At 44.9% G+C, this 22,696-nt stretch overlaps 1 protein-coding gene across 6 annotated transcripts in view; it reads right to left on the bottom strand.

The window, feature by feature from the left end:
* LOC126526431 (uncharacterized) overlaps positions 1-20,213 on the bottom strand; it is a 148,143-nt gene extending 127,930 nt beyond the window's left edge. For all 6 annotated transcript variants that reach the window (XR_011896018.1, XM_055068197.2, XM_055068198.2 and 3 more), the window contains exons 1-3: positions 15,810-20,213; positions 15,204-15,308; positions 11,958-12,164 (exon numbers count right to left, since the gene is read on the bottom strand). Coding sequence is in view for 5 of the 6 variants with exons in the window: in XM_055068197.2 (XP_054924172.2) it covers positions 11,958-12,150 (193 nt within the window). In the remaining variant the exon portion in view is untranslated. The remainder of the gene's footprint in view (positions 1-11,957; positions 12,165-15,203; positions 15,309-15,809) is intronic.
* Between the last annotated feature and the right edge of the window lie 2,483 nt (positions 20,214-22,696).

Here is a 22,696-nt window from a genome sequence, read left to right as displayed (position 1 = left end):
TTATCAAGATATAAGGTTTCTGTGAATTCAAGAACTGTGTGCTTAGTGCAATAAAATATAGCCTGTGTCTTTTTTGTGTTGATTTTCAAGCAACTTCTTCTAGGCCAATTTAATACCCATGCAAGCACATAATTTGCTAAAGACACCATGTTATCTGGCTTTATACCCCTGAAAAAAAGTGCTGTATCATGTGCATAGCCAACCCATTTACAATTTGTAAGAGCCAAAAATGTTTATATAGACAATGAATAAGAGCGGCCCAAGTATGCTACCTTGAGGCAGTCCAGTGTTAATGTCGTTTGACTGTGAATTGAAATTACAATGTGAAAGAAGCTGACTTCAGTATGGTAGATATGAACACAGAAGGTCGCTAGACTTTCCATGCACGCCATACTAAGTTTTAATTCTAGATTTATACAGTAATAGATTATGTTGCACGCAGTCAAAAGCTTTCAAGAAGTCAATGTATACACCTAAGACAAGGTGTTTATCCTCCAAGGCATCAATTATAAATTTTTTTTTTGGAGCAAAAAGAGCTTGTTCTGTAGATTTGCCTTCCAAAAACCATATTGGGCCTTGGAAATTAGACTGTGTTTATTTAGGAATCCAAAAAGCCGCACATGCGTAATATTTTCCAATCCTTTGGATAACACCGGTAGGATAGATATCGGCCTAAAATTTCCTAGACCATTTTTATCATCGCTCTTGTGAATCGCAGTTACCCTCGCCGTTTGCATCTTTTGCGGAAAGTAGCTACATAGTTTCATGCACTAAATTAAACATGTGTATCAGGATAGGATGAATGATCTCTATAATATATTTCATAGGGCGAATTTGCATGTCATTTACGTCAAGTGTTCTTGAATTCTTTAGGCTGTTAAATATCTCTACAACTTCAACCTTTGTTGAAAAAAACATCATACTAGAAGAGAATGTGCTGGTTCCCAGAATAGGATACGGATTTACGTTGTAAGAATTTGGCTGGCCTACCGCAACAGAATGGTCAATCAGTGCATCTGACAAGTCTATTCGATCTTTCATTTGACCATTTATGCACAGACCTGAAATTGTAGTCAGCCTTAGGATTAATTATGGCGTTTCGTCATTTCCACAGCAGCTCAGTATTGTCGGCCGTGACAGAGAAAAAAGTAGTATAGTCCTCGTCTTTTGCGCTCTTAAGTCTGGCATTTAAGCGACTTCAAAACTATATAAAAATTTCACACTTGCAAGGGTTTCTGTTTTTAATAAAATCCCAGTAAAGGCGGTTTTTTAGTTTGATTTGGCTACGAAGATCACTGGTTAGCCATGGCTTTTGTGACTTCTTACTTCTACAGTGTGAAACATAGGGGAAGTGTTTTTTGTACAGTGTTAATAGTTCAGTAATGAAAGTCTCATACATGAAACTTTTGTCCCATTTTGCAAGAACATGGCACTATCATGAGTTTTGATATCCTCATGAAGAGCCTCTAAAGCACTGTTTATATCTTGGAGACGCCGCGATGGCTCAAAAGGTTTCTTGGTTGATGCTTCATTTTCGATGAAAGCAAAGATGGGAAGGTGGTCACCGCTTGCAATCAAACAACTACAGAGAGCATTTTTTTCAGTGTTCGTGATGAAAAGACCAATAAGGGTGCTTGATGAATAGGTAATGCAAGTAGAGTTCTGAATAGTGTTTACAAAACCATGTGACTGCAGTAGCGATGACAAGTCATTCTGTGCCCTTGAAATTTTTAGCATATCAATGTTAAGGTCACCATTGAGGAAAAGGATGTACAGTCAATGACTGAATTTTCGGACGGCCAAATTTTCGGACACGCCTGATATTTTGGACATCTTCGCGGCACCACCACGAGCCCCATAGAATCAATGTATAAGTACATCTGAAGTTTCGGACACTCGAACCCCCCACCGTCCAATTTTCCAGACTTTTTGACGCGACAGAAGGTCCTTTGGCTCCTCACGCAGCGCCTTTGCGAAGGAAATCAACTTGCAGCCGAAGCATATCACCGCTTTGAACCACAACTAGTCGAATCTAGCTGTCACACACGGATTTGGTCTGGCCACGCTGGCTATGTTCATCGCCGCACTTCCACCTCCAACGAAGTTTCCGGAGCGGCGCCATTTCATTTGTTTGTGCAGGCCACGTTTTGGCTAGCGTGGTGTGTGGTTATGCTGTTGTGTCAAGTGTGCTCTGCGACGCTAGGCCTAGGTGCTTCGACGCTGACGCTGAACTGACTGACAAGGAAATAGTCCGTCAGGTTGTGGGGGATTCAGAAGACTCCGATGTTGAAAATGAGGAGCTAATGCCTGCGCCGCATACAAGCGCCTAGTTGACGCGAGCACTGTTGACTCTTTCATCGGTCAATCAGCAGCAAGAATCTGAGCAAGGGTCATGCTGACATGACCCTCGCTCAGATCAAGGCGAATATGATCGCATGCAACCGGAACACCGTCCAAACAACAATCAACAAGTTCTTCAAGCCACTGCAGCAATAACACCGGCTTCCCTACGATGCACATGTACATAATAAACCGGCAGTCGGCTGCATACAGAGTTTCTGAACGCCTCTTTTTATAGCCACTTCACTGATGCTTTGGCAGGGTTTCGGAAGCCTGGTACTTCGCCCTTTACCTCTAGATCCGAGAAAAAAAGAAAAAGGTGCATTTTTTTGCATGCATTCATTTTTTCGGACTGCCTGAATTTTCTTACATTTTTACATTCCCTAGAGGGTCCAAAAAATCAGTTGTTGACTGTATTTGTTGTCCCGAACGAAATAAAAAAAATTCTTCAAGAAAACACAAAAAGCATTAATATCGGCACCGGACAGGCAGTAGACAACAGAAAAAAGATTGGACCGACTGCGCACTCAAAACCTCGAAGCCAGCATTTGAAACAGAAAATTCAACAATATTCCCATTTAGTCCAGCTTGAGTCAACAACAGCACACCGCCTCTCCTGCGTTTGGAGCGATTTAGGACAACGCTTTTGTAGCCTATTTGAGCAAACGGAACAGAATTGTTTGTGTACCAAGTTTCAGATATGATAAATGACTGGAAGCATGGGCTCCAGTGATTCTTGGGGATGGCCATCAGCTCACATTGAGATATTACGTTTGCAACAAGCACTTCACGAGCAATGTGATGAGACGGGATAAATACTATGGTGAGCTGAGAGGCGAGGTAATCCTGCACTACCCAAAAAAAACTTGGGACTGTGTCCAGAGGCTGTTCCTTGCATCTTTCTTCCATCTCCGGCATCTTTAACATCTTCGAAAAAGAAGCGGACTCACCAGGAAGCATCATCAAATATCAGTCATGCTACGGTTAAAAGATAAAAAATCAGTGTATACGACAAGCCAGGTGCATCAGAGGTGGTGAACATCAGCAATGTTCCCACAGCGTGTAAGGCCCATAAACTTGAGCAAAATTAGCTTGGTCATATACTCGAAGAAATTGAAGGCATGTTTTCCTTCGACGAATGACAGAAGTGGTTCCACTAATTCAATCAAAGTCGTTGCATGGATGTCGAATAACAGCGCTGTGTACAACCGGAAGCTACAGATCAAATAATTGAAGGGTGATCAAAAGGAATGCATTTTATTTTTTTACTGTGCTCAAATGGTTGAAGCATAGCACCAATCGCTGTACAGGTTACCAGCGCTAAAGAAGTGCAGGTGAGTGCCCTCAATAGAACTAGTGCCAGGCGCGTGGCCAAAGGCAAGCAACACATGCGGCTGGTTGCCCTGGCAACCAAAATGACGGTTATTTTTTCTCGGCCCCCAGCATGATAGTTGCTCCGTGGACTTGTGACCTTATCTGGTCGCCACAAAGAATAGAGTTTCCACTCCTAAATGTTTCTTGGTCCATGGCTCGGACTAACCGAGAAGCGGTCGACCAAGTGCAAAAACGAGAAGTTGCAGGAAAAAAGGTCCCACGTAGCCACCTCGTTGCGGGCCTTTGAGCATCTTCTGCGGCGATGAAGCGCTCAGAAGAAGAGAGCTTGGGTGGAGAGGGCACCCGGGAGCCGCCATTCGGGAGGCCAATCAGGGCACATCCCAGTCACCCTTGCTTGCACAGTGATTCGACCCCAGGAGGGGAAAGCACAGTTTGCGCAGGAAATCAGCTCCAGTGCGCTAGCCGTGTCCGCTATGTTGCCATTACGGCAGCAGTTCCTGGAGATCACGCTAAGCACAATGCGCGAGCTGGGGGACGGGGCAGGGGAAGGGATCCCCACACAACATAGGAATTGACAAACACAATCACAACATCAGATATAAGAATTGTGATAAAAATTCTCCACAACATTTTCCGTGTCACCATTACAGTGTTCAACCCTCTCAGCAGGAAACTCATTGTTGCGAAAAAGAACAAATTTGGTACCATAAATATTGGTTGTTGGTCCCTTTGATAAGATGTCTGATTTCATCTCTGCCCTACCCCCCCCCCCCTTCCTTGTAATGACAGCAGAATTCTTATGCATTTCAATGTTCACAGTTTAGGAGTTATTTCCCCAATGTGCCAGAATGCCACGCAGCTTATTACAGAAGCATATAGAATCCTAGTCCCAGTTCTGTTACCTTTATTAGATAAAACGAAATGGCTAGTTTTTTTTACTTTGCTGTAATACAGTAAAACCCACAGATACGTTTTTTAAGAGCCAGAAAAGAAGAAAAAAGTACCCTATCTATTCGCATAATGATAGCACTTTTCTGTAAAAAAAATTGCTACAGATTCAGGGGTGCGATCATTACGCGGGTTAAATTTCCTGCAAAAAGAAAAAAAAAGTTTCATCCCGAATTTGCTGCGGGATGACAACAGGTCCACAAACAGGCGGCTGCCGTTGTAACAGTGCGGGCTACCAAAACAAAAATGGAGGCTGGCGGAGCAAGCCGAATGCGCCGAATGAGATTTTTTGTCTTTTCGCGAGTACATTACGCGCATTGAAACAGTTTCTTTCGTATCGGCAAGTCTGTGGCAATAACGCAGCCATGTCCACTTTGAGGGGACAGAAACACAGATGGGCATGCTTAGCTGAAAATGACATAGAAACACATGGCGAATGTGCAGCGGAAATTGCGGCATTTGTCTTCACTACTATCCTAATATGGCACATTTCCGCTAAGGGTGGGCGAATATCTTAGCTGTGTTACAAGTGTCGGCGTATGAATAGGGTACGCTTCTAACGTATCAGTGTAAACGTGGCTACTATCGTTGCCGCTCGCGATTTGTTGCGTGCCCATGAGTGCAGACGAGAAGAATTGAAAGGTGCAGTTTTTGTAACAATAATAATAATAATAATAAAGCCAAGGCAAGTTTAGCTGTAGATTTTTTTTTCATGGAAGTGTGGAAAGTGATGAAAGGAATAAAATGGACCGTCTGCTTAAGAATGTTTGGTGCATGCAGACCGCTTGGTATATCTTGAAGGGCTGTTCGCGTAGCATTCGACAGCATTCAACAGATGGTAAGCGCGATCATTAGATAGATTAGGCAAACGACATATTGCTGCAGCAAGTTCGAGGTGCGATCATTACACGGGAAGGAAAAAAAATTTAATTTTGACTACAAAATTAAGGGGTGCAATCATTACGCGAGTGCGATCATTATCCAAGAAAATACGGTAACAGCCGGGAAAACGTAACAGTCAGGAAGGCCGCAAATTGCCACAGCAGTGATAAAAACGGCTCTGAATGGCTGCCAGTGCAGTTACTAGACATCTTGGTGCTTGTACCTTGACAGAGGACAGAGTGTGCACATGTGTATAGCTGAAGGAGACATACGATGTTCCATCAAAGTGGCCACTTTCAGCTTTAATATGCTTCATTGCAATGCTATGCACATGCTTCACCGGAAACCACATCTTCATTGTGGCGAAGCTGAATAAATAGAAATGAAAATTAGGCCGAGGCACTTAAGACTGCTTACAAAGGTGAATGCGAAAGCATTATGCTCCCTTTGGTTAAATGTTTTTCTCCGCACGTTCCTTGTCTGTGCAAGCTTTCACCTCGGTTCTAACGTGCCAAATGTCTCATCGCGCTCAGTTGTCTGCGAAGAGTTCACAACTCGAAGGATTGCCCGGTGGCTCAGCTGAGAGGAAGCTGCTTGTCTTGTTTTGCGCAGCACAAGATTTTGCATGGTGCACGTGTGAATGTCTGATCAATGGTATAAGTCAATGCTGTAATCACTAGCAATGAAGCAGACACAAGAGAATCAAAGAGCACAATCATGCATTGGAACCAGGCAAAAAATGGCAGATAGTTTCATTTACTGTATGGAGTGACTGCATGATGTGACAACAAGCAGACAAAACAGAAGTATCTCCCTCTAGCTGTGACACAGAGTAAAACGAAGACTCGCAGACATTCTTAATTATTAATTTATTAGGATAATTAGGATAATTAATAATTATGAAATGCTAAGAATTAGTCACTAGTTATCTCGAATCAGTTTGTTTGGTAAGACAGCGTTAGCCATCATTTATTCATTTTGCGACATGTATGGGCATGTTTCTTCAAATACCTTGCTCTATTTAATATTGCAGATGTGGTCGAAACAGCGGTGCTCACTAGTGATTGTGTTCACTTTGATTTTCTCAACTATTTGCAAATCACAGCTTCAAGGACATAAGGTGAAAGGCCATTTAAAAGGTGATTGAATTATGAGAATTATGAACAGAGTAGTTTGAACCAGTAGTAAATATCAATAACCTTCTTACCGTGATAGCATTTACTTGTACATACTACTGTTGAGTAGAACAATTGAGTGTCAATATACCAGCGGTCAGCCGAAGAATATAAAGAATATCAGCTAATCACTAGCGACAAGCATCGATTTCGCACAGTTATGTGTTGTCGGCAATTACAATCCTTCACTGCAAGGGTATAACATGAACAGTCATTAACGGCGTTATTAACTTATGTTGTGTAGGATCTCATATGCTTAAGTCCGTAGAGATGACAAGCGAACACAGCATTGATGGTGCCTTCTAATGCAGACGGCAGCTGTGATGTGTACAGGACGATTTCGCATGCCTCGTATGTTCAGAGAACAGTGACCAATTTGACCATTTCGTATCATAAATTTCTTGAAACGGCATATGGTGTGAAGCAGTAAAAAGATGAAAACAAAGGATGAAATGCCCAACAGGTCTGTAAGGAATGAAGTGACTGCGTGACCGTAGGTTACGCTTGCTCGGTGCGACTGCTATAATGGAACCCCGTTTTGCCTGGCCTGTGCACATGGTTATGTCACACTTCTGTTCACAACGCGCTGCTACGTGCCAGGAAATGGACGAGTCAGTCAATTATGACAGTGCTCCTTCTATTTGATGTTGTTCAGTTAGCTGTGGATGAGGAAGTCATTAGCATTGTCCAGATTTTATTTGTGGCTCCTTTAAGCATATTGTCCTTACGAAGTTCTCTCTTTACAATTTTCCGAGTCTGCAACAATCTGGCACACTTGCTGCAGCGACGACTACGGTTGCTGCTGGCGTCCCACCAGGCTAGAAGGGAGGCCCAGGAATTCCGTGGCAGTGTCTGAGAAATCGCAGAGTTGTCAGAGGGGTTTGTTTCCTTTTCTTTTTGGACCAGTTCATGAATAGCCGGTTGTCCATGTCATTCTTGTTCTCGACGTAGGCGCCAGGAAGGTGTCCGCTAAAGCACCAGCGTGACGATCTGCTGTACATCATGACAGTGCCGCAGCACTTTCAATTGAATGTGACTTAAGACGTCTAACATTGAGTCATTGGGTGCCTTTGGCAGTAGTGGATTCTACGGTGTAGTTAGCAGAAAAGAGCTCTGCCGGTCGATGACGGTGAGCCTTTGGTAAGAAACCGGTGCGGTCGCATATGACCAGGTCAGGGTTACGAGGTCCTTGATGGAGTAGTAGTGTTCGCAGGGGTCTGTTCAAAACTGGCGTGGCTGCTAGCAGCTATCTTTTTCAATGGTAACGTAGTCATTCGTTCGATGGCGTTTGTAGCAGCTTGTGTCCTCTTCGTGGTTGTGCATGGTCTTAGGAGGCCTTGACTCTGTCGTTGATATGTTGTACCCATTCTTGTGGTTCCGAACACTGCTTCGCCAGTGCTGATCGTTCTCCTCGCTGCGGTGGTGGTGGTGGTGGGAGGATCAAGGGTGGGAGCAATTTTGTCACTTGTATTTCTGATGGCCATGGGACAGGCTCCGAATCTGCCACACCGTTCGCACAATGTAGGGCGAGTGGGCAGATGTGTAGGAATCATGGGCTAACTTGAGTTGTACCATTCGGCTGGCCGCTGACATCTGTTCCCCGCACATTGCAAGATGTGGGGATTGAGGTGCCTTCCTGTGCCTCGTCCCCCAGCTCCCGCACTGTGTTTAGCTTGATTTCCAAGAACCACGTTCATAACCGCAAGATTGCTGACACAGCTAGCGCACCGAAGCTAATTTTCTGCGCAAACTGTGCTTCTCCCTCCCAGGGTCGAATAACCACACAAGCTAGTGTCACAAAGATGCGCCCCAATCGGCCTCCCTAGTGGCCGCCCCCGGGCACCCTCTCCACCTGAGCTCTCTTCCGCTCAGTGCTTCATTGCCACGGAAGATGCTCACAGGCCCGCAATGAGGTAGTTACAAGGACCGTTGCTCCCACAATTTCTCGTTTTCGCGCTTGGTAGACCGGTTCCCAGTTGGCCTTAGCGCAGCAGCTACGCAAATTCGATCAGTCTTCGGGTGAGCCTTTGCCCATAAGCGCAGTGACTGTCACACTGTGCTGTATCTTGGTTGAATAAACCTGTGCTTGTTGGCAATCTCACTCTGGAGCCTTGTCTGCGCCATGTCAGAGTCGATAAACCCTGCCCAAGCGCCTTTGTGCGTTGCGGAGTGGAGGAGCGCCGTGCCCTTCCCAGACCGTCGTTCGTACGGTGAGCCTCGTGCAAAATCACTTCCACATAACTACCACCCAACCCTGTTTCAGCATGTCATAAATGCAGGCCCCTTCACGGCCGTCGTTCCTGCTTGATCCCCTGGCCACGTGCTTAATGTCCATCAACGTGGATAACACCAACAGCATGAGATACGTACCCTCTGCTTTCGGCCACCAGGAGCAATCCCTTCTTTGGACAGCCCTTTTGTCACGTCGACCGCCTGGATGTGTACCCCCCTAGTCCTCGCCATGCCAGATTTGGGTTTCCTCAACTCTTTGAGGCTCGTGTGGAGCAGGTGCCTACTAGCCCCTCCAACCTGCTGTTCCCGCTCGCTGGCACCTTTTTGTCCTGAGCACAGTTGAGTACGCCAAGTACCGCATTGGAGTTGCCCTGCTTGAGTGCTGGCACTAACTCGCTCGCCGGCCTCTCTTTGTCTCGACCGCCTTTCTCTAATGAATTTGCCGTGGACCGACAGAGTTGCGTGTCACTATGAGCAATGTTACAGCAGTGCGATGCACGTAGGCACACTTGTGAGATATGCGTCAACTCTCCAGCTGGGAGCGCGAAGCCCGCGAGAAGGGCAAACGGCATTCTGTTTGAAATTTCAGCTCTTTCTGCAGCACATAGCGATGTAATACTTAGCAGAAACAATCGCTAGTGCGCATTGTTTAGACGGTGCTTGTCAGCTCAAGATGACCACATCTGGTGAGGGGCCCCTTAACATTTTGGACCCAGCCATCAGTAAGGTGAAAACCCTCAATGTTCATCTGAAGTGCTACGGTTTCTGCCTTTTGATTTAAAACATCGCCAGACCCCAGCACTTGCATGGTGATTATGGCTTTCCGTGACATCAAAATAGCTTCAAGCTTTGGGAGGGCACCTTGGCTGACATTCTTCTGTCGGGATCCAGGAGATGTCTCAGCGACTTCCAAAATGTTCACTGTGTTGTTTATGTAGTCTGATATTATCTGCTTCGAGATTTCTAATTATTTTGCGACGTCCCATTGCGACAGGTCACTTTACATTTTCTTGATAATGGTGGCCTTCTTTTCCATCGTCAATATGCTACGATTTTCTCACATCAAAGCCTTTATCGAGTTGGCCGTAGACAACGAAGGCAGTATTGGCACCATTGTTAACATATGGCAATAAAACGACTGAAGACAAACGGTCATTGAAGCGGCTAAGCCTAGCATCACAGTATGCAGCTCAGGAAAACCACAATTGAGAGGCGATACAAAGAGTACCACTGGCCATATGCGACTTACGAGTGCCGACAGCAATGACAGCACAAAGGCTTGTGGGAGAGAGCATCAAGCGGGACCTATCAAGGCTGTATATGAAATGGTAGCTCTGAATAGGCATATGAGATGTGTGCAACGCTGCTTTCAGACTAAGAGAAAACAACATGACAGTGATGTTGTTTGCATTTTCGGTAGCTTTGAACTTGCAATCATGAGAAAAATTTAGAAAAATTAAACGAGAACAGTTCAAAACATTCCAATTTTCGTTGTTATTATGCATAACTATATGGAGCACGTTGGCAATAATATTGCAGAGTTAAAATATTCCGGCAGGCCCAGAAAATAGGGTGTCCAAAAAAATCGGTCGGCGGTTGTATCATTATTATGCTGTGAAAAAGAACATATTCGAATTCCATATTGTGTCAATAAACATCTTGTAAACCATTTTGAAAATCTTACGCTGCAACCGCGTGCACCTGAATTACCAAGGAGAGGTTGGGCTTTGGTCAGTTGTCGCAAAATAACTATGTAGCACAATCTTTCTGTGTATGCCATGTAGTATACTGTGAAACAAAATAAAGTTTTCTTGTTTGTAGTCATCAAAGTGGAGAAAGCGTCATCGTTTTTGTTATTATTCTGGCTAACATGCCACATTTGTAAACTTTGTCCAAACACACATTGTGCAAAAATAACATGTCAGGGCTTTATAAGTGCATTTGAAAACAATGTGATAATATGGGTGGAAGTGCAAAACAAGATTGTGGCAGTGCGCCGTTTGGTTTCTATGAATAGAAAGTAAAACAGAGCAACTGTCGATTTTCACTGGAGACTTTGTTGTGCAATGGCTACCCTGTTGACAGTGATAGAATTCTTTTGTGAGCACCGTGCACGAGTTTTCCAGATGACAGCAGATTCAATTCATTGCAAAGGCATTTGAATTGCTCATTAGTGCCTCATTTTTCAGAAGGAAAAGGCTTCACTTTTCACATCAGCAAAGGTGGATAGCCCATTGTAACAAGAGTGCTGAGGAAGAATAACTATCCACTGGCACAAACAGGTGGTACAAAAGAGGTCCCGTCGGCCACTGCAGTCTGTAAACACGGCACAAAAAACCCGAAGCTGCTATCGAAGGGAGAGGACCAAAACCAGCGCATAGCCAGCATTCACCTTAAGACGCATACAGGTCGTCTGAAGTGATTGCTGGCGTGCAACTCAGGAGCCCAGTGCATGCTGCTCATTGCCTGATGGCAGTGTTGCACACACCTAGGCCCGCTTAGTCATCGCCAGTGATGTGCTCTGGGATGTTGTGACCAAAACTTGTCCCAGGACAAGAATTCTTACAGTTCCTGAGTAGTATTCGAATCCCTCAATGAACGAGCACATTGATAAAACAACATATGTTTTATAGTTGACTGCATTAAAGAATTTTGTTGGAATTTTATTCACATAAAACCCAGGGGTCAACTTACATCTCCAGTGATCTATATTCATGGTCATACACTCATACACCAATCTATACATAACTAAGAGACTCACTGGGTGTAATATTATCGTAGAGCAATGTAAGGGCTACAACAACACCAGGACAAGACGGCTCTAGATTAGGCTCTGCCATCTAAGGTGCCTTAATGCTATGCAGAGCGTTATTTTTGCATTTTGCCTCAATCAGTATACAGACAAGAATAAAAAACTAGTTAATTTGTCATCAGCAGCAGAATGTCGCACACGCTTCAGCAAGTTGTGCCAAGCTAGGCAGACTTGGCCATCTACCACACACACACGCGCAAGCAAACGTAAGAGGAGTGTCAGCCACTGCCTACCTGAGGTGGAGCTTAACTGTTCCACAGCCTCCATAGTCTGCACACTCCTAGACTCGCTCCCTGGTTTCAACGAGCAGCCGACAGACTTGTCAGCCAGAGGCAAGCTGCACTGCATGGCAATGTCGACCTGACCAACGACCTTTGAAGGGGCGTGGCGTGCCATTTTGGCAGTGATGCTTTCAGCTAGGCTCATCGCATTTGTGAGGCCTGCAGAAAATAAGTGAGGCGATTGCAGTCCTGTTGCAGTATCAAGAACAAGAGGTAAATAGAATAGGATAAATACAGGGGCATAGCCAAGGAACACAAAATAACCCTTCCGGTTCAGTATTCCTAAAGGACTGCAAAGGACAATCCACATTGAGTACTCGAAAGCACGGCAACCTCTTTTTTGTGGAAGGCTTACAACAGCAGAACCTATTTGAGACACTTTTTCATCTCATGCATTTTAAAGCTATTGGTGTAGTCCTAGTAATGAGAAGTTGTGCAACATCCTAAGCTCATTGCAATCAGCCTGTTTAATGTCAACTGTAGGAACTCCAATCACCCCACATCTTGGGCCAGCTGATACCATCCCGTGCTCGCAAATTTTCTATTTTATTACGCTACCTCTATGCTGTCCACAATTGCACGTCAGTTCCATTGGTACCAATTCAGTAACCCTGATAGGGCGTCGGTTACCTGCCCTACACATTACATTGCTGGCACCAAGTTCATTTTTGATGCAACAGCATTCTTTAAGAACTTTACACACTTAGCAGTAGGTCTGTACGTATGTATGTATAACCGCACATAACCTCTTTCCTGCCAACTTGGGTCAGTGTGTAGTCTATAGTCAAATGGGTAGAGAATTTAGTTGCTGTGCTGCCCCTGGCAACTGGGTTCAAAACAAACTGCCGGCCCAACTTGGGCTTCTGGGCTTGTAACAATGGGCATGTGCTGCTATTCAACAAACTTCTTTGATGCTAAGTAAGGTCACTGGGTATGTGGCACTCGGTACGTGCCATTGTTCAATGACCCTGAGCAGCCTCCCCCAGTGATTGATTGATTGAAAACTTTATTATTCCACCGAGCTGGGGTGCCCGCCTCTTAACCTACACGTAGGTAGGGGGGAGGACGAAGCAGTCCCCACATGGTGAGGACGGTGAGTATTCACGGCCTCAACGGCCAGGCGGATTGCTCGACGCTGGTCGTTTTCAGCCTCGCTCTGGAGCAAGGCCTCCCAGGCTTCTCTACTGTCAATGTTTTCCTTGGCCCCTGGGGAGCCAGCACACTCCCATATTATATGGTCTAGCCTACCTTTCTGCTGTCGTTATAGTCCCTCGTCTGTGTTAAGTAGATCCAGTGTGGTAATGTATAATTGTTTCCCTGGAGGCGTCGCCAAATGCGAGCGTCCTCCAGAGAGAGAAACCGATGCGGAGGCGGAAAGATTCTTCTTTCGGCTTTGTAATGATCAACAATTTCTCTGTACGTGATGATGCTATCTTTTATCCCTGGAACTGGCTGCTCTAGAGTTGCCCAGTGGTAGAGTGCTCGGGCAACCTTGTGAGAGGCTTCGTTGCCTGGGACTTCTTCATGGGCCGGTACCCAAATAAAGGTTATGTCCCTCCTGGGAGGGTTTTAGAGTAGAATGTGGAGGGCTTCTTCCGAAATTCTCCCTTTGGTGAAATTTCGGGTAGCTAATTTGTTATCGCATAATATTACTCCCGCTTTTGTACCCGCACAAGCAAGTGCTACTGCGACCTCCTCGGCTGTACAGGCGTCCCTCGTGCACGTGGAGCACGCTATCTTAACGCACCCGTCACCATCAACTACCATTGATACCGCAGCGCCGTCTCTGCCGCAAGCGGCGTCCACGTACGCAACTTTATGCGCCGGTGTGTTCTTAAGTTTATTTACTAGAGCCTTAGCCCTGTCACCTCTCCTCTCTTAGTTGTAGACAGGATGCATATATTTAGGTAGGGGGGGCGATTACAACATGCTGCCACTACAGCATGCTTCATAATCTGATTGTAGTTTTGACACATACAACCCCATAATTATATTTATGTTTAGCACATCTGCCATAATACGCTGATGGCACATGCGAGGCAATGACAATGCTCAACCTTTTTGTAGGTTGTGAACAATGACGTACAACTCCTCAAGAAATGGGTTCCTGTAGTAATGGAGGTTTGACAAAACTTTATCAAAGGTGTGCAATGTTATCAAGCAAGAATGCAAGCCCTACGCTTTTGTTGGTAAGATTGCTGGCTAATTAGAGCATGAACTTGTGTAGAAAATGTGCAGGGACCACATATGATGACTGTCAATGTAAGGGAATAGCCTAAGGGAATAAAATGATGAATAAACAAAAGAGCAAGCAAATGAAAGAACAAGAAAGAGCGAACGAATGTTTTCCTTGCAGAGTCCAACCTCCAACTAACAACGAAAATGGTCAGAAGAGCCAGAGAAATTCACTTCAAAAGATTTCATTACAGCCACATGTCTATGTCAGTATGAAATGCAGAGTACACCACACTGCTACACATAAAGCCCAGAGCAAGCGGCAAAATTTCAATAGTATACCACCATAAGAACACTATACGAACGGTTGCCGATCGCAACTCAGACAAACACTGAAACATCTACGTATACATGCAGGCATGCAGAGCTATTTTTGATGCTGAAACAATTTAAGCAATTGTTTCGGCCGACTGGCATTCCCTATTTACGAGACACTTCTGCCACCACTCACTGACATTGCTTGTGGCGCAGCAACTGCATTGTACAGATAGACGCAGTCTTATGACAATGAGTCAGGCACTGAGGATGCAACTGGCAAGTGAGTGCACTTGACAGAAAATACGTGGAAAAGCAACAGTATTCCCACAAGAAAATTACTCACAGCTGCGGATGTTCAGTCACAGTTAGCAACATAATTATTTCTGTATGATTAATTGTCTCGGGACAGCTCTTCACAAATTTTCTGGATTCTTCTAATGTTTCTTTTGTGATGGCATCAGGCACAAAATTATAAGAGTTCTGGCCTAGTCAATTTTATATTCGCATTTAATGCATTGTGGGAACTTCCAACAGATAACTTGTCGGCCTTACTGGCCTAGATCCGAATATGCCTTGCCACCTGCATAGCACAACAGTGGTAGGGTGTCACACATCACTCAAACAACATTAAATTCAATCTTCCTTTACTGGAGCAGCTCAAGTATTAGAAGCATCAGCATGCCTTGAGCAAGTGGATATACATACCAGATTCTGGACTGAGGCAACTAGCAGCAATCAGCACTTGCAGATAATTGTTGTCAACGGTGCAGAGATAGGCTAGATCTTGACGGGCACAACTAACAGCAGAAACTGTAACGACAGCAGTAGCACAGTAAAACACATTAGACTAATGACGGTACAACCATCCAGGGATGTGTGCCTTGAGCACTTCACCGCGTAACTGTCGCAAAGTGAAAAAATGTGCTACTCGCGCAACAAGGAAAAATGTTCTTTTAGCTGTAAACTCTCGAATGTGTAGCGTTCGTCCGGGTAGCTCGTAATAGATGTCCTAAAAACAGCAGACATAATTAAGGCAGACAGACTACCTGTATAATATACCGTATTTGTGTTATTACAATGTCGACCACGGATGCAAAGTTACGCGCATGACATATTGTTACAAGGCGGGAGCCGTCTATTTAGAAGGCTCGGAATTGAAGCACTGGATGGAGCGAGACCGCTACAGCAAAAAAAAAAAAAAAGTCTTTACCCGCTCCTTTTCTTTCTCGTGTGTACAAACGTGCCGCTACAATATCAACAAAGAAAGCAACGGACGTAGGCAAGCTGATTCGTGCGCTCATCCATGTTTACCTTTGAAGGTGCTCGTAAGCGACAGCAGCAGGGAAGTGAGTTTACCTGCTCGCTCACCACGTATGTAAGTACGTTAACACAGCCAACACAGCATACGACCATAGAATAAAGAACAACTTTGGTACCACTACTCCACAGCTCACTCATAAAGTCGCGTGCGTCTAAAAAATCTCTCACGTGACCCGATCCTAGGTGCCTAGGGACAGGATCGTTTAGGGATTTTTGAGAAGGCGCGGTAGTGGCGCCGAGCGACGCCGTGACGTCGTGGCGTGTTCGTCCTCGGTGTGATCGTTCTCTGGCCCGCGCGGACCGCGCATTGTTCAACGTTGCTTATGTGATTGTGCTTGCGTTGCTTGTGTGTTGGTGGTAGGTTCTGTGTTACTTGGCGGAAAGCCGTGAGTAGTGGTAGTGCGGCAGTGCGGATTTGGCCTCGGTGAGCTCTGGCAGTACAGAATCTGCGTTGTGTGACCCGTACTTGGTAACTCGGCGGTGGTGACAATTGAAATGTCGAAGTGGCATAGTGCTTCGGCAGCGAAGTTTTGCTAACCGCGATGTGCCGTCGCCGTGTCCGACTGTGCTTAACGAACATCGAGGGATGTGCTGCTCGCTACAAGTCATGTACATGCGACGGCGTCGCCCGCCCACTGTTCTACGCTGAATGCGTGCTTGGTGCGCTGTGCTTGAAACTAGTGGTGCAGCTATGCAGTGGGGGTGCTGGAGGAGCAGAGTGGCTTAGGGGCTCCATTTGCGCGTTCACACACATGTGCTCCCGTTTTGGTCTCATTATAGCGGCTGTCGCGGGATTGTGGTGTGCTCCTTGCCTGGTGTGACGTTTACGATGCTAACGCAGCATGTTCACGTTTTTCCGTGCTATATGCCATTTGCATGACGACCGAGTTGAAAACGAGGCCTATGTCTGTGTTCTTTGCGTTTGTGTGTTGTAAATTACTTTCTATTGTGGAAGTTCTGGCAGTCTTATTACGCAAAGGAGTACGAACGTAAACATTTCTGTGTCTGAAATTTTGAATTACCCATAAAACCATTTACGACTGGTAATGAGATACACCGCCTGTGGGAATCAGCTACCGTTTGTTGCGACGCGCTTCCGTGTGGTAGATTGATGCATGGTGCGCATTTATTTCAGTACTGTTGTAAAAACCATTTGTTTATTCACTCAACACAAATGTACTGCTTCTTCACCGCAGTACAGTCAACAGCAAAAGCTTGCGGGATGTGCGAGCGCGTGGCAAAGCGACCCTCCTCCCTAGAGTTACTGTATATGCTACCAAGCGTGCGTCTATTTGTCGTACAAAAATCTCTCACGTGACCTGATCCTAGGTGCCTAGGGACAGCATCATTTAGGGATTTTTGAGAAGGCGCGATGCTGGCGACGCCGTGGCGTGTTCGTCCTCGGCGTGATCGTTCTCTGGACCGCGCGTTGTTCAACATTGCTCATGTAATCGTGCGTGCGTTGCTTGTGTGTTGGTTGTAGGTTCTCTCTTACTTGGCGGAAAGCCGTGAGTAGTGGCGGTGCGGCAATGCGGCTTTGGCCTCGATGAGCTCTGGCACTACAGAATCTGCGTTGTGTGACCCGTGCTTTCTTGAGAACCCGGCGGTGGTGACAATTGAAATATCGAAGTTATCTAGCCACCATATCGAAGTGGCCTAGTGCCTCGGCAGCGAAGTTCTGCGAACCGCGATGTGGCGTCACCGTGTCCGACTTTGCTTAACGGACATCGAGGGATGTGCTGCTCGCTGCAAGTCATGTAAATGCAACTGCGTCGACCGCCCACTGTTCAGCGCTGAATGTGTGTTTGGTGTGCTGTGCATGAAACGATTGATGCAGCCGTGTAGCAGCGGGGGTGGCGGAGGAGCTGAGTGGCTTAGGGTTTGCGCATTCACAGACATGTGCTCCCGTCTTGGTCTCATTAGCGGCTGTCGTGGGATTGCGGTGTGCTAGCTCCTTGCCTAGTATGAAGTTTACGACGCTAACACACAGCATGTTCACGTTTTTCCGCTCTATATGTCATTTGCATGACGGCTGAGTTGTAAACGAGACATATAGTGTTCTTTGCGTTTGTGTGTTGTAAATTACTTTCTGTTGTGGAAGTTCTGGGAGTCTTATTACGCAAGGAGTGCGAACGTAAACAAACACATATGTGTGTCTGAAATTTTGAATTACCCATAATGCCCTTTACGACTGATAAGTGGGCTACACGGCCTGTGTGAATCAGCTACCGTATGTTGCGACGCTCTTTCGTGTGGTAGAATGATGCATGGTGCGCGTTTATTTCTGTACTGTTGTAAAAACCATTTGTTTATTCACTCAATACAAATGTACGGCTTCTTCGTCGCAGTACAGCTTAGTTGTGCGGCGAAGCATACTAAAAGTGGGAGGGGGCCGCTATCAGCCAGCATAGTATGTCCACTTAGGCGACCTCAGAGGCGGCAGGTGCGCGAGTGTATAATTTAAGAAGTCTTATTATGTCCAGTGACAGTGGAGATCATTAACTGTAGCACCAAAGTAGTGGACCACTACCAGAACAAAGGCATGTAGTATGCCCATCTCAATTCTTGTGCTTATGCCAGTCTTCTTTTTTACAGCAATAGCTGCTATGGGCTAACTCCCCTGGTTGTTCCGATGTCTACTGGTGTTGTCACTGGAATTCCCAAATTTCTTGCTAGAATATTGCAAATAAAGTTCTCATTGTGCTGCGAGGATTCCAACATACGAGCAAAAGAGTGGCAGTCCACAATTCTACATTTCAGCCACTCTGCTGAAGGTACAATTGTGGTGAATACTGATACCGGAGAGCGTGATCTAGCCAACAGGTGCCTAGATTGGCTAACACCTGCTCAATGTCTGCGTACTGTATATAGAGCTGGCATCCACACCTTCAAGTTCTGACAAATCACCTTCCCACTTGTGAAGGCATTCCTATGTTAAGTTTTCTTCTTGCATGTGATGACAATGATTGAGTGCATCTGCTTCATTAATCTCCTTCTAGTGCTTGGCTTCTCAGATTTACTGGATGGAGCTGTTGGTGTCGTTTTCCTCAAGCAAAGCGAGAGACCTAGCAATGGGTAGCCCAAATATAGATTTGAGAAAACCAAAACGAATTCAGCAGTAAGAAGCTAAAGGGTTGTTTTGGTGTGGATCAGTGGCTAAGTCCGGATATGAAAGAGGAGGAAGAAAAGCCAAGTATTTCCACTTCAACACTGAGGTACAACTGCCACAAATAAATACGACTCTTACTTATTTTACTTTTTTAAGGAGATTACCGACTTGCATTGGCAAGTGTTCACTTCAACAAACACTGCATGAAGTAAGCTTCCTGCGCATATTTCACCAGCTACTGCATCACTGTTTCACATTATGAGTGAAATTGCAATTTTCTTTATGCCACAACTTGCCCAATTTTGTGTTTTGCAGTAGGATGTTAGCAGTGCTATTAAGGCACTTAAGTACTCATGAATAGTAGTACAGAGAAAATAAAGTAAGAAAGGAGTGGCTTTTTGTGCGTAGACTATGCATACACCTGGTGCTCTTATGGTCATTTTTTCCCTATCCGCTAAACCATTCTAAACAAGAAAAGTTTATACACAATTGGTTTATACACAGACCACAACTAAACCACAGGTATCGTTGGTAAGCAAAGTATATTTATTCGGTGACATTTTCTGCAGCCCTGCTATTGGGCTTTCCTTCCTTTTCAGCTGTGCAGGTTCATTAAGAAGTGATGATACAGTTTGACAATTTTAATCGTTGAAAGACTTAGCGAAACCTTTTTCGAGTTGTTTTTTCTTGGTTTCAGACTTCACATTGCATTTTAAGGCGTGCTTTCTGTGTTTGTTGCTTTTTCTTTACGGGTAGGGCATGTCAACATATTTTACACCATTTCAAGTATTTGGTACCATAGACTGTTCTTAGATGGAGTCTTGCCCTTTCATTCTGTACAATATGATGTCGGTTTTTTGTGTCCAATGCCGATTTACAGCGTGCTTGTAGCATTTTGCTAAGTTTTGCCTCTGTCACCCAAGCTTGAAAGATTGCTACCCACTGGTGGTGGCATGACACATGTCGCGTTTCTTCTTCAATAAAAGGAAGTCTATCACTTATCCTGTGCACTGGTTGTCTTTTGTGTCTTTGAATTGCAATTTGTTGCCTATATTTGCTCTTTTGTTGCATTTCAGATTAAGAATGGCTATCATAATTGACATTTAACCATATTGCACACAATGTGGATATGTAATTGCAATATATGGCCACCATAAATATAATAGAAGTTAATAATTCAAGAATAGTGCCTTTGCATGGTGGTGCAGCCATGAATTGTGGCTATAAGGTACCAGCGCTGCAGATAGCACTGCTTGTGCAGAATGTAGTTCAACTCTACTACTTTCAAACATCATGTTTTTATCTGCATTTGTATAGCTCCAGTTTCTGTGAACAACACACATCTGGTGGAAGAGTGGCTTGCACCTGCAGTTGGGTCCAATGAATAGCCAAATTTCTGCCTGTTTTCATGTTATTAGCATATTAGTAAAGGCAGTCGTTTTTATAGTAGCCTGTTTGCCCAGTGTAGAAGCCGCTGCAGGGTGTCAGGATCTCATACACATCTTCAGCTTTGCAGGGGACACAGCATCTGGCACATAGTTTGTCACAGGCCATGTATTCGGGGCAAGTTGAGTTCACTCACTAGCAAAGCGAGAACCAAGCTTCTCGGATATGAAGTAAACCGCCTGTATACTCAGTGGCCTTCATTTCGTGACATGTGGTTATAGCGACCCTTGTTTTAAGCACTTGTCCAGCAGCGGTCGTTTGCTTTTGAAACACTCAGGATAGCTTTCAGCAAGCTGGACAGGAATAACACTGAAAAACCAGCAGATGTTAATTGTCGCACTTATCATGCGAAGCTTCGTACAGTATGATGAGGGCGTAAATAAATGAGGGTGTTCCTCAAGGCCTTGTAGCACATGTCACGAGTTTGGAGCAACATGATGTATAGCACTTTTTTGATCGCATGCTTTTAGCAGGTGTGGCCATGGTTGAAGTGCAGTGCAAGGTCAAGAAAACAGATATCTATGAGCAGCACCCTGGTAAAGGAGACTCTGGGAAAACTAGTGGGAAGCCTGTTGAACATCTGGTTGACCCACTTGCTGGCTCCATCAGGCAAAGTATGATAAAGAAAAGGGAGTCGTCAACACATCAGAAGGTTTTTACATATAAACACTGCTAAGGTCATAACATGCCAACAAGTCTTAGTGCGCAGGCTATGCACGACCAACTACATATGCCTTCTGTTCGGACATTGCTCATTGTAACTAACAAGGATGGAGTGGACAAAAAAACAGCAGTTCCATTAATTTGGTTTCACTGGTATCAACAGTGTTTTGTAAGTGCACATTGCCATACTCCCCAATGCCTTCTTGGGTGACATCAGCAAGGACCAGCTTGAGGCAAGGGGTTAATAGACGTCCTTACAAGCTAAAAATGCATGCATGCATGGAGAGCACATTGTGTCCAAAAAGTAGGCACTTCACAGGGGCACTGGAGAAGGAACAGGTTATTAACAGTGGGCAAAGACAAGCTACTAAACACCCAACACTGTTGCCATGTAACAACCTCTGAAACAATCCCTCTTAAAGAGGAAATCATCTTTGTGTATCCATAAAGAGGGCAGATGGGCAAAGCCCCTTCAGTAATGCTGCCAGCTTCAAAAGCCCATTTTGCACATCCTGAATGCTTCCTTCTTAAGAATTTGCTGGGTGCAAGCATTCTACTGTTCAAAAGCTCTCATTGAGAGCACTGTTGGTTTGGTGGCAATAAAGTTCAGAAGCAATTGCAACAAACCTCCCTTCCTAGTTGGCCTGGATGCTCACAGTGCTTATGAAGCAGCACCATGAGGCAAGCAAGGTGAACCGATGCCTCCAAGCCCTTGTTCGTTTATCACACTGTTCTGTTAGTAACAACCATGAGACATGAAACCAACAAGCTCAAGCTCAGCACTCGCATGGTTACTGCGGAGGATCCATAAAAAGCACAAAAACAGAAAGAAAACTCTATGGAAAGGATAAAGCACCATTTAACACTTAGTATTGCTACAGCCCACCCCCTTCTTTTATTTTGTCTGGTCGTGCTACATCTTTTTACTATATATAGGCATGAACTTAGGTGATATTCCCAATCAGTGTCAAATCTTTATATACACTATGTGCTGGTTCAAAGAGGTTTGAAACGCTGCAATGGAAGCTTCAAGTAGAAAAGGTGCCTGGAAGAAAAAAAAGAGCTGTGCTGCAACCATCTCGGCAACATCTTGTGAAGGGTTTTTGTCTGTCTGTCTGTCTGTCCATATTAACTTGAGCCCTCCAGTTTAGAGTAAAGTACCAGTGCACTTATGAACAATGAATCAATTCTCAATGAGCATGTGCAGTCCAGCCAAAAGCAGGGGCAAGAATCCACATTGTGCTCCTGCATTGAAGGTGAATAACACGTACCATAATGGCGAATGTGCTTTAGTAAGCTTCCCTGCAATATGAATTTGTGATGTACAAAGAATTGTCAATGAAGCTTACCACGAGCACAGATGCACTTGCAAATTAGGTCACAATTGAAAATAATGAGCACAGTGTAAACCTATGTGCCCTTTCCACTCTTAGTATGCTTTACTGCATGACGCTAATTTTCACCCCTGTATTGCGGTGTAGCAAGCTACAATAGAAACTTTGCATAATTAGGCTTTTTAGGATTATCTTTCTCGCAATACACTAATATTTCGCGGTGAAGCCTAAGCAATGTACGGTGAAGCATACTAAAAGTGAAAAGGGGCCACTGTCACTGGACATAAGAGTTCTTTAATCATACGCTCGCGAACCCGCCGCCTCTC

Source organism: Dermacentor andersoni, chromosome 8 (assembly GCF_023375885.2).
Source record: "Dermacentor andersoni chromosome 8, qqDerAnde1_hic_scaffold, whole genome shotgun sequence".
NCBI lineage: Eukaryota > Metazoa > Arthropoda > Arachnida > Ixodida > Ixodidae > Dermacentor > Dermacentor andersoni.
This window is presented reverse-complemented; position numbering and strand designations above follow the sequence as displayed.